This window comes from Hyperolius riggenbachi, chromosome 5 (genome assembly GCF_040937935.1).
Source record: "Hyperolius riggenbachi isolate aHypRig1 chromosome 5, aHypRig1.pri, whole genome shotgun sequence".
Classification (NCBI taxonomy): Eukaryota; Metazoa; Chordata; class Amphibia; order Anura; family Hyperoliidae; genus Hyperolius; species Hyperolius riggenbachi.
The window spans coordinates 181,594,208-181,607,156 of record NC_090650.1 but is presented as its reverse complement, the minus strand read 5'-3'; the positions used below and the strand labels follow the sequence as shown (position 1 = coordinate 181,607,156).

Here is a 12,949-nt window from a genome sequence, read left to right as displayed (position 1 = left end):
TGGTTTGAATTCTCCCCAGGGGTGTAACTTGAAATCACTGGACCCCCTGCGAAAATCCGGTGACATTTTGTGCGGCAGGAGGGGTCGCAGCATGAGGGGAGAGCATTGTCACCTTAGAGGTCCGATCTCTAATTCCACACGCAGCTACATGCCAGTTCCAGCATCTGAAGGAGAGAGGCAGGTACATCAGCAATCTGTATGTGGATTGCAGTCATAGAACCCCGCCTCAGGTTTTCTTTAAAGGTGGTGATCAGGGATGAGCGTAATGACCTAATTACGAATTTCCGAAATTTCGCGAAATTACTACAATTACGATTTTAGCAGTAATCGAAATTTCGTAATTTTCGCAAATTACGCAAATTTTCGTAATTACGATTACGAAATTTAGTATTTTAAAGTTTGCAAAGGTTTCTATCCCTCTAGATGCCTAAAATGAATAACCAACCAACCCTCCTCCTCCTTCTCTCTCTCTCTCGGACGAGCTAAATGCTAGGCTGGCTGTGGTGCAATTGGTTAGTGCGTCTGGCTGGTAACAGCAAGGTTACAGGTTTGATTCCATCCAGGCATGTCTTTTCCTTTTGCGTGCGCGCGCTGCGCCATTGAACCCCATGGGGTATTTTGCGTGCGTAAAACTTTACGCATGCAAAACTTTGTGCTCGGTGTTTGGACAACTGTTGAACGCAAAAGGAAAAGACATGCCTGGATGGAATCGAACCTGTAACCTTGCTGTTACCAGCCAGACGCACTAACCAATTGCACCACAGCCAGCCTAGCATTTAGCATTGTGAAACCATCCTCTGCTAGGCATGATTTCATTTTTGCACCTCACTCTATCGCATGGTCCATGGTCCAATCACAAAGCCCTGCACCCAGCATGTGTCTCATATGACTGTCTACAAGTAAGATTTAGGTTAGCAGTCTATTTAGTGTGTGTTTGGTGGTATGGTGGTGAGCATAGCTGTCTTCCATGTGGTTGGCCTGGGTTTGATCCCTGGACATGTCATGAATGTGAGTATGGTTTTGAAATACTACAGATCTCTAGAGAGAGAGAGAGAGAGAGAGAGAGAGAGGAGGAGGAGGAGGAGGAGGAGGAGGAGGAGGAGGAGGAGGAGGAGGAGGAGGAGGAGGAGGAGGAGGAGGAGGAGGAGGAGGAGGAGGAGGAGGAGGAGGAGGCTGGCTGGCTGGCTGTGCTATTCATTTTAGGCATCTAGAGGGATAGAAACCCTTACAAACTTGAAAAAGTAAAATTTCGGTTGGAGACACGAAATTCGTCATTACGGGAGTAAAATTTCGATTACGAAATTGTAAATTACGATTTGAAAATTAATTACGAAATTACGAATTTGGGTCGTAATGTTAAATTTCGCATTCGTAATAAAAGCAGTTCGAAATTTCGAAAATTTCGGCTCATCTCTAGTGGTGATAGATTGAAACAACTGCTTATGAAGGAAACAAAATGGATTAGAGAACGTGATACGGTCAGATTTGGGATGAATAGGGTTATGATATCAATTTGAATTGGTAATTTGAAACTGCTGTATGTATTTTGTGAAGGTTTATTTCCTCATCAACTTTTTGATGTTTCTTTTTATCTTTGTTTTTTATAGGTGAGAGAGGACCAGGCTCTTTTATGTACCCTCTTTTTTTGGTAAGTATGGCACCCTGGAGGCCACGCTGGTTTTTTTTTTGCACATCTTTTTGTGCATTACACTTATATGTCGCCTGTTTGTACGCATTTCGATAGTGACGTTGAGTTGACAGCTAAAAAGTGATGGCTGACAGCTTAGTGCTCAGAAAAGCGCTTATAGTGTGTCTGAGCCCTAATCCTCCACTTGAAGTACTACCAAAGTGTAATCACTAAGAAAAAGTTATCCTTTTTATCACATGAAATTTTAAATGCAGTTAACAAACAAGCCCAAGTGTTCCACACAGTGAATAATCTCTGCAGCCCGGCATGCTATAAATCTAATATCCAGCCTTCAAAAGACCTCTGGGAGCAATTTGTCCATTTCTTCTCAGGCAAAGTCTTTGCCATCATCCAACTTACAGCATCTGAGCCTAATATAGTGTTGAAGAACATTAGCAGAGACCAGGGCCGGCCTTTGACCTGAGCGACCTGTGCGATCGCTCAGGGCGCCGGCTTCCAGGGGGCGCTCCTGCCGCCTGGCCGCATGTGTTTCAATTTGGAAGCTGGCCGTGTCCGTCTCGCTCCGCCCCCCCCCCCCCCCCCCCCCCCGTGCGGCCACCGTGATGGAGGGGGGAGCCGCGGGGAGAGCAGCCCGACCTCTCCCTCCCTCCTCTCCGGGCGCTCTCCGTGCTCCCCCCTGCAGAGTGCAGACTGCAGCAGTGAGAACAACTCACCTCCCTGGTTCCGATCGCCGGCGCCTCTCACTTGCCGCTGGTCTCCTCTTGTACATTGTCACTGATGCACAATAAACTTCCTGCTTAACAGGAAGTTTACTGTGTATCAGTGTCAATGTACAAGAGGAGACCAGCGGCAAGTGAGACACCGTGAGAGGCGCCGGCGATCGGAACCAGGGAGGTGAGTTGTTCTCTCTGGCTCTGCTGCAGTCTGCATCGGAGGGGGGAGCACGGAGGGTGGCCCGGAGAGGAAGGGAGGGAGAGGTCGGGCTGCCCTCCCCGCGGCTCCCCCTCCAGTATGAGGGGAGCACCTACCTACCTACCTAATCTATACTGGGGGCACCTACCTATCTAGCCTGTACTGGGGGGGCAGCTACCTATCTAATCTATACTGGGGGCAGCTACCTATCTAATCTATACTGGGGGGCAGCTACCTATCTAATCTATACTGGGGGCATCTACCTATCTAACCTATACTGAGGGGGGGGGGGGGGGGGGGGCAGCTACCTATCTAATCTATACTGGGGGCACCTACCTATCTAACCTATACTGGGGGGGGGGGGGCAGCTACCTATCTAATCTATACTGGGGGCACCTACCTATCTAACCTATACTGGGGGCACCTACCTATCTAACCTATACTGGAGGGGCAGCTACCTATCTAACTTATACTGGGGGCAGCTATTTTATTATTATTATTATTATTTAGTATTTATATAGCGCCGACATATTACGCAGCGCTGTACATTGTGTGTGCATATATATATGTGTATACACATATATACATATACATACATACATATATATATATATATATATATATATATATATATACATACGCACACACACATATCTTGTCACTAACTGTCCCTCAAAGGAGCTCACAATCTAATCCCTACCATTGCCATATGTCTATATTATGTAGTGTAAGTACTGTAGTCTAGGGCCAATTTTTTTAGGGGGAGCCAATTAACTTATCCGTATGTTTTTGGAATGTGGGAGGAAACCGGAGTGCCCGGAGGAAACCCACGCAGACACGGAAAGAACATACAAACTCTTTGCAGATAATGCCCTGGCTGGGATTCGAACCAGGGACCCAGCGCTGCAAGGCGAGAGAGCTAACCACTACGCCACCGTGCTGCCCAGCTATCTATCTAACCTATACTGGGGGCACCTACCTATCTAATCTATACTGGGGGCACCTACCTATCTAACCTATACTGAGGGGGGGGGCAGCTACCTATCTAATCTATACTGGGGGCACCTACCTATCTAACCTATACTGAGGGGGGGGGGGGCAGCTACCTATCTAATCTATACTGGGGGCACCTACCTATCTAACCTATACTGGGGGGGGGCAGCTACCTATCTAATCTATACTGGGGGCACCTACCTATCTAACCTATACTGTGGGCACCTACCTATCTAACCTATACTGGAGGGGCAGCTACCTATCTAACTTATACTGGGGGCAGCTACCTATCTAACCTATACTGGGGGCACCTACCTATCTAATCTATACTGGGGGCAGCTACCTATCTAACCTATACTGGGGGCAGCTACCTATCTAACCTATGCTGGGGGCAGCTACTTATCTAATCTATACTGGGGGCAGCTACCTATCTAACCTATACTGGGGGCAGCTACCTATCTAACCTATACTGGGGGCAGCTACCTATCTAACCTATACTGGGGGCAGCTACCTATCTAACCTATACTGGGGGCAGCTACCTATCTATACTATACTGAGGGAACCTACCTATCTAACCTATACTGGGGGGGCAGCTACCTATCTAACCTATACTGGGGGGGGGCAGCTACCTATCTAATCTATACTGGGGGGGGCAGCTACCTATCTAATCTATACTGGGGGCAGCAGCTACCTATCTAATCTATACTGGGGGCAGCAGCTACCTATCTAATCTATACTGGGGGCAGCTACCTATCTAATCTATACTGGGGGCAGCTACCTATCTAACCTATACTGGGGGGGGCAGCTACCTATCTAATCTATACTGGGGGCAGCTACCTATCTAACCTATACTGGGGGGGGGGGCAGCTACCTATCTAATCTATACTGGGGGCAGCTACCTATCTAATCTATACTGGGGGCAGCTACCTATCTAAACTATACTGGGGGCAGCTACCTATCTAACCTATACTGGGGGCAGCTACCTATCTAATCTATACTGGGGGCAGCTACCTATCTAACCTTTACTGTAGGCAGATCCCCCCTTTAGTGTATATAGGCTTAGGCTACTAGTCTTACAGTCGCAGATCTCCTTTTAGTGTATTTAGGCAGCAGATCCCCCCCCCCCCCCATTAGTGTATGTGTGTGGTGCGCTCACACGCGAAGAGGATGAATTTGGGGGGGGGCACCAAAATCTGGTTCTGCTCAGGGCGCTGTGAAACCTAAGGCCGGCCCTGGCAGAGACAACGCAACACCTTGGTCAAACTTCAAGGAAACTGATGAAGAAGTGACATCAAGCATCCTCCTTCACCTTCGCCAAACTACCTGTGACCTGGATCCTGGCCCAACCTAATTCATATTGAAATGTCCTGACTTGTTTATACCGGCATTCCGCAAAATTGTAAACTGTTCCTTACAATCGGGGATATTTCTTGCTTTACGGCAGAAAGCAATCATCAGACCTTTCCTCAAAATACCTTCCCTGGACCCAGATGGATTGACCACCAGCTACAAACCTGTATCCAACCTTCCCTTTCTGCACAAGGTAATTGAAAAAGCTGTATATCACCAGCTAGAAGCCAAAATCTTACAAAACAACATGATTTATGACCCATTCCAGTCTGGCTTCAGGAAACATCACAACACCTTCCTGTCCACCTCTGTACCACTTAAATATGGGGTTCCCTAGGGCTCAATCCTTTCTCCCCTGCTATTCACAATTAACATGTTACCGTTTGAAAAACTAATCCAAAAACACGGCCTGACATACCACTGTTATGCTGGCGACACCCAGTTATATCTTTCCTTCAAGCCTGGTGTGTCAGACCCAACTCCAACTATAAACACCTGCTTAGCAGAACTACAGCAATGGATGAGTGACAACTGGCTGAGACTAAATGCAGATAAAACTGAAGTCCTCTTAATCAGAGGGCAGCGCAAGACAACAAAACAACTTCACTTGAAATCTTTATCACTGGGAATAGAAGGCACAGATCTACACAGTTCTGAGCATGTGCGTAGCCTAGGAGGTTTAATTGATGGGGATTTGAACTTCAGTACTCACATTTCTGCTGTGGTGAAATCATCCTATTGTCACCCGAAGAACATCCCAAAAATAAAGCACCTCATCCCGTGGGCAGCACGGTGGCGTAGTGGTTAGCTCTCTCGCCTTGCAGCGCTGGGTCCCTGGTTCGAATCCCAGCCAGGGCACTATCTGCAAAGAGTTTGTATGTTCTCTCCGTGTCTGCGTGGGTTTCCTGCGGGCACTCCGGTTTCCTCCCACATTCCAAAAACATACGGATAAGTTAATTGGCTCCCCCCTAAAAAATTGGCCCTAGACTACAGTACTTACACTACATAATATAGACATATGGCAATGGTAGGGATTAGATTGTGAGCTCCTTTGAGGGACAGTTAGCGACAAGACAATATATATATATACACTGTACAGCGCTGCGTAATATGTCGGCGCTATATAAATACTAAATTATAATAATAATAATCCCCCCAGAAGATCTGCCATCATTAGTTCATGCCTTCATTACATCATTACTGGACTATTGTAATGCTCTCTACATCGGCCTTCCAAACAAAGATTTGTACTACCTACAGCTTATACAGAATACTGCTGCCAGACCTGTAACTAACCAACCTCGTAACTGATGCATAAAACCAGTCCTGTACTCCCTTCACTGGCTACCTATAAAATGGAGGATCCTATTGAAGGTCAGCCTACTGACATTTAAATCACTACATAATCTGGGCCCTTGAAGCATGAAAGAAATGATGCGGCTGCATAGCAATCCCTGCCATCTCATATTCACAGGTTCTAATAATCTAATCATACCCAGTGTCCACCTGAAAACTTTTGGTCACAGAGCCTTCTGTTATGCTGCTCCTACATTATGGAACTCCATACCCCAACAGATCAGGACAGCTCCATCTCTGAATGTGTTTAAATCTAGACTTTAAATCTAGACTATGTGTTTAAATACCCACCTGTTAAGTTTGGCATGTGCAGAAATATAATTATATCCTCATTGTTAATATCTCAGGCTTCTGTTGCTTGTGAAGTTTAGCCAAAGTAATTTTTCGCATAGAAAGTGCAATTTTCGATTTCGAGGAAATTTTTGCAAACATAGGTAGGAATTCAAATTCAAAATGCAAAAAGATATAAAAAATGAATTATTTAATTTCTTAACATAGTTTCAACAGTTTTTCCACTGCCTCAATGTGGGGTGGAATTCAATGCCACCCATTATACACCTGTGCCTGAAGCAGCTAGGCCAAGTAATGCACTGTTTCATATATAAAACATTTTTACTAGGTATGTCCACATCTTTTGGTTTACATAAACATTCTAGTTCCAGTTTCTTCAGGCAAAATGTAAACATTGCATTTTCAGTCTCTTTATGTATTAGTAACATTGTATAGCAACCCCTTAGTCCAGGAGGGAACTCACTTGGAGCATATTGTAAATAGTTCCGAGGTTAAAAACACAAGTATGCAGCTGTTCATCAGTAGAGCACCATAATACATCTGGGAAACTGTAAGAAAATGATAAGAAGGAAGTGCTCCTTGTGTTCAAGAGTATAAAATAGATTCTCACCTCTCTATGCAGAGAATGGCTCACCTTATATGGCTGAAAATGCCAATATTGACACTTCAGCATACAACCGTATAAGTGGATAAACCACTGTTGATCTGTCCTTGATAGTCCCGTCTGTGTAGAAGCACCATCCAGAGATCAAATCCAATATGGAAGCTTTTGAAGCTCTCCAGATGAGTCCTCGGCTGGATCGGGATATTAGTAAATCACAGGCTATTTGCGCCAATAGGTAAGTAATAAACATTTATTGGACAGAAAAAATAAATACAATGCAGGCAGTGGCCTGACGCTTTTCCCAAGACTCACCTTTGTTTCATCAGAGGCAGTTAATTATTACCAAAGCAAAGGATCTTTTATATCCAATTAATGTTTGTTACTTGCCTATTGGCACAAATATCATGTGATTTACTAATATCCCTGGACGGTGCTTCTACACAGATCGGGCGATCAAGGACAGATCATCAACAGTGGTTTATCCACTAATACGCCTATATGCTGAACTGTCAATATTGGCATTTTCAGCCATCTATTAAGGTGAGCCGCTCTCTGCATAGAGAGGCGAGGATCCATTTAATACTTTTGAACACATCAAGTGCTTCCTTTGTAACTTTTTTTTTTATTACAGTTTCTGCATTAGTAACATGGTCAAGATATTACAATTGTACTTTTCCAGTGGCAATGAGATCAAATACAATCAATAATTTACTGTACCTCAAATGCAGTCTTAAAATAATCCATCAAAGAAGCAAAGTGGTAGATTCTTAGTGACTCTGTAACTGAAGAGGTAACAACACATCCTGAAGGAGACCATTCTGTTAGTAATGATATTATTGTAAACAGATTAGTCGGAGGATTGTAAAGGGCAAACTGTAGAGCAACAGCACTTGATCTTCCTACATTCCTTTCTATCCACTTGTGGTTTCTGATATTTAGTAATGTTGAATATGCTTCAGTCCTAATATGTCATAACAAGATAAAAAAGAATGTGAACTGGGCATTGGTATACTACAGCAACATATCTGAATTAATTAAAAACAGAGATGTAACTCAACAACTTGCAGGTTTACCTTTGTCTGCCAAGGCTGATTATTGATTCATAGTTACTGTAACATTGAATTTTGCCACAGTGGTAATACATATTATCTTGAATGTCCACAATTGTTTGTAGATCAGTCTTGGGTTTAAGTTTCTGTGACTGATCATATGAGGAAGTTAGAAATAGATGTCCAAATTTGAAATGAGAAAAAACCTGTAGAACAAAGTCATTTTAGTATAGGTATTTTAGGATGGTTATTTTAAAGTTCAATCTCCTTGCTTTTAATGTGGTTTAAAAAAAAAAACCTAAAAACAACATTTTAGCTGCAGAAAACACAGTGAAATCTTCGAGTGAGATAAACTGACCTGGTTTCACTCTGGAATTCTCATGGTTTCAAAGATAACCTTTGCCTTTTGTTTTTGACTTTTGCTAGTTAATTGTAGTATGAGTAACAGTAAAAAATACTTTTTTATTTTCATTGCTCATTCCAGTGACACTTTATGATGTTTTTCTTTAATCTTATTGAAATGTTCTCTCCACTGGTTACCCATTACCCAGAGGATCCAGTTCAAACTCCTGACTCTAACATACAAAGCCCTCCACGAGTTGTCTCCTCCATACATCTCCTCACTACTCTCAAGATATTGTCCCTCCCGCAACCTTCGCTCCTCCCAAGAAATTATCCTGGCCTCTAAGCTGATCACCTCCTCTCATACTCACATCCAGGACTTTACGCGAGCATCATCCCTTATCTGGAACTCTCTTCCACAGCCTGTACGTCATGCTCCAAACCTGGACATCTTCAAACGCATTCTTAAAACACACCTTTTCAGACAAGCTTATAACATTGTATAGCCCTTATTTACTTATCTGTCACAATGTAATCAGAAGCAAAGGGTCACTGCCTCATCCATCCTCCACCCCCTTACCTAGTGTGTCCTCCACTACGCATTAGATTGTAATTTCGCAAGGGCAGGGTCATCCTCCTAATGTTTACTGTTTTGTAACAATATTTGTGCTGCTTGGAACTCTGCTGTACATTTGTTAGTTGTATCTATGTTCCCCTTGTCATCTTATTGTGCTTTGTAAAGCGCTGTGGAATATGTTGGCGCTATATAAATAAAAAATAATAATAATAAAATGTTGTGGAAGGGCCTGAAGCATATAGTAACGTAGCAATAGGAGATGAAGAGGTTGCGAATGCACCTGGCCCTTTCACAAAAGGGGCCCTCCCTCAACCACAGTATTAGTTCTTCAATTGTGCTATGCTGGTAATGACCACTTCTATCTATGCTTTGAATAGTGATAATCATAAACAAACTGGTCTCTTCCTCTGTTTACACATTTCTTACTGTGTATATTATTGGCAGATAAGGTAGCGCTACGCTATATGCATTGTTATTGTTATTGGAGGGCCCAATGTAAAACTTGCACTGGGGGGCGTGGCCTGGATGGCTAACTAAGAGGACGCGTGGTGGAGAGCTCCGCGGCCCCAGACTTCCCTACCCTTAAAAAACTCTGCATCTACCTGGGTAACATAACTTTACTTCGTTCCAAGCCATTAAGCACTGACCTGGGGGTAAACTGGCGGAGTGGTACGAGCCTCCGAACGGAGAAAAGGAAGACATTCCCTCTGACTGGGATTCCGGGCCTGGTCCGTCACGCACCAACACCTCCTTGTTGCGCTATACTCCGTACGGACCCACGATGTCGCAGAGGAACAAAAGAGCTGACAAACCCCCTGCTACTCCCGGCGGTAATAAAGTTAAGGGGAAGCAAGACAAAGACCCAGCATCAGACATAGAGGAGGAAGAGCAAGAAGTCTTCCCGCCGTATGTGGATAATATCATGGAGGCGATCAGGGCGTCCCAAGCCGCGGTTACAGCTAAAATAGATCACCTTGATGCTGGACTAGGGCTCTTCAGACAAGACATGTCAAGGATCCGTGAAAGAATTACGGAGGTTGAACGACGTACCTCCGCTACCGAGGATCGGGTGGCAGAGCACCAGGCCGCTATTCCAGGCATGCGAAAGGATATTCAGACCCTGGAGGAAAGAGCCGAGGACGCGGAGAACAGGAACCGTCGCAGTAACGTGCGCTTAGTTGGTCTCCCAGAAGGAACCGAAGATAAAGATGTCCCGGTTTACATTGAAACTCTCCTTCGACAGCTCCTTCCAGACGCAGCCTTCTCCCCCTTCTTTGCTATCGAAAGGGCGCACAGAATACCCAATAAACGAGGCCCTCCTGGAGCACCGCCACGTGCGCTGATCTTCAAATTCCTCAATTACAGGGACCGGGATGTCCTTTTGCAAGCGGCAAGACAAGCGGGAGAGATCACCCTGGAGAACTCAAATCTGATGTTCTTCCCGGATTATTCTACAGGAGTTCAGAAATTGCGGCGATCTTTTGCCCACGCCAAGACCAAGCTCAGAGACCGTAACATCAAATACTCGATGATGTTCCCTGCAAAACTACGAATTGAGTATAAGGAAGAAGTCCTTTTCTTTGAAAAACCAGCTCAAGTACTCACCTGGTTGGAATCGGTGCCTCAGCAGCAGGAGTAGCGGATCAGGTCCTTCCTTAATCGATACGTTGAATCCCTCGTAAGTACTGACTTTCTAGTGATGGCGAGGTACAGGGCTACTTACCTTGATTCTCCTCCTTTCTATTTCGCTCAGTTGCTGATTATCTTATGATGTTAACAACCATAACGGCTACTGACTGTTCCTAGTCTGGTGTTAACGATCGTTGAGCCCTGGGAGACAGCCGTTATTATTGCACGCATGGCTGCAGACTATAATCCTGCTGATAAATACTACAGTACATCATGGTGCTCACCCAGCCCTGAACATTTCCTACATTCATTAGTGGGGACCAGCTATGCAGAACATACTTCGTGATATGTGTATATTATGAATGATATCCCTGGGTATTGGTTATCTCTGGAACGGCCTTAATTATAATCTTTCAGAGCTGCACAATATGGCGGGCTGGAACTAAATGGCGCCAAAGCTGCAACTAAGAAAAAGGTTGACTTAGTGACTGAGCGGTGTGATAGGGGGCATGGGCGAATGATCCACTTTCACATGGTGAACCTCTGCAGAGAATTGAGACTCAGCGATAATGAACTTTGCTTAGACATATGAGTATATGGTCTGGTTCTCTGAACCAGGAGCTGATAGAACGGTGGGAGTTGGTAGGGGAGTGCGCATACTGTGGACATCCAACTTTTTTAGGTGCACCCCTCTCTCCGATTGGACTTAGAATACGGATGGTTGGAGGAGGGGAGGGGGAGGGAAAGAGCGAGGGCTGCTATTGTGTAATGCCTAAAAAAATATGTTCGTAATGGGGTAGTGATGTACATATATGTACGATGTGTAGAGCATGCACTTGTGATCTATTAACTACGCTAAACTACACTATTCCCTTTCGCTTCAATCCTACCTAACCTAACAACCCTGCTGTGTAATACGACTACCCTATACTATACACTATACCATATTATATTATACGGGATGATCACGTAATGAATAACGATTAAACTAATAAGCAAATATATTGGGGCAGACAATTGCTGCATTCTGCAATCTTCTGTGCAGCAAGTTACTGACACAATTCTGCACCTTCTCTATTTGACAGTGGGTGCTCCCCCCTTGTTTTTGTTCTGGTTCTTACTCTTACTCCTACCATGAATTGTTCCCATACTAATAATCCACTAACTTTAATATGAGCTGACTCCATAGTAAGTAAGGATAGAGACGATTCTCTGTCACAACCTTTACCATGTAACAGATAGCGACGCTCACTAGATGGCGCCAAAACCTAATATAAGATCTCGATAAGGCAATATTTAGAATTTATCAATGCAAGAAGAACGTACTATGGAGGCACTCTCATTAATAACTTGCTTAGTTCTCCCAGGCCTATACTAACCACAGTTCTATAATCAAACTAAGACAAACAACCTGGTAAGAAAGGAGTGTCATCGACAGATCTCCCATGGTACTGGGAATATGGTACTCTGCTTGATAAATCTTCAGACACATGTAATCACAAGGAAGACCTCTATTACTAGATATGATTGCACAGGAACAATTACTGTGCTGCCAACCTGATCTACGCTGAGAAAATGTACTTACGGGGGATATATATGTTATATATGTTGAGTTTACCTTGAGATGTTTATACTTGTTTTCTAAATGTTTACCCTATGGTGGATGCAACAATAAGTGTTAACCCCAATTGCTGGGAGTGTGGGGCAGCGGAGCCTCTGCCCCGAGAACGGCGCCCCGTGAAGTTATCTAGATATTGCTAGATTTAACCTGTTTTGTTTCGGGTATAAGTATCTCTTGTTGGCATACAGGGTGGGGGGAAATGGGCTGTGTTTTTGGGGGGTGGGTTCTCTCGTGGTGTTGCTGTTAAAAAACAATAAATACTATGTACTTCCTTGGCTACAAATAATTCATACCTCTGGATTATGTCGCATAACGTAGATTGCAAAATCCTCTCATGGAATGTGAGAGGATTAAACGATAAATTCAAAAGAGCACTTATCTTTAATTATCTGAAATCTCATAGCCCAGATGTATGCATTTTACAGGAGACACATCTCACTGGTAGCAAGGTGTTGGCGCTTAAACGTCCCTGGGTGGGCAGCTGTTACCACTCAACTTACTCTTCCTATTCCAGGGGTGTAAGTGTCCTTATTAGGAAATCACTACCGTTTCAACTTCAACATTTGAAAATAGATCC

General features: G+C 44.2%; 1 protein-coding gene across 1 annotated transcript in view; it reads right to left on the bottom strand.

The window, feature by feature from the left end:
- LOC137518507 (polycystin-1-like protein 1) overlaps window positions 1–12,949 on the bottom strand; it is a 330,792-nt gene that overhangs the window by 221,555 nt on the left and 96,288 nt on the right. Inside the window, exons 6-7 of the mRNA XM_068236461.1 lie at window positions 8,228–8,409; window positions 7,872–8,115 (exon numbers count right to left, since the gene is read on the bottom strand). Of these exons, the coding sequence (XP_068092562.1) occupies window positions 7,872–8,115; window positions 8,228–8,409 (426 nt within the window). The remainder of the gene's footprint in view (window positions 1–7,871; window positions 8,116–8,227; window positions 8,410–12,949) is intronic.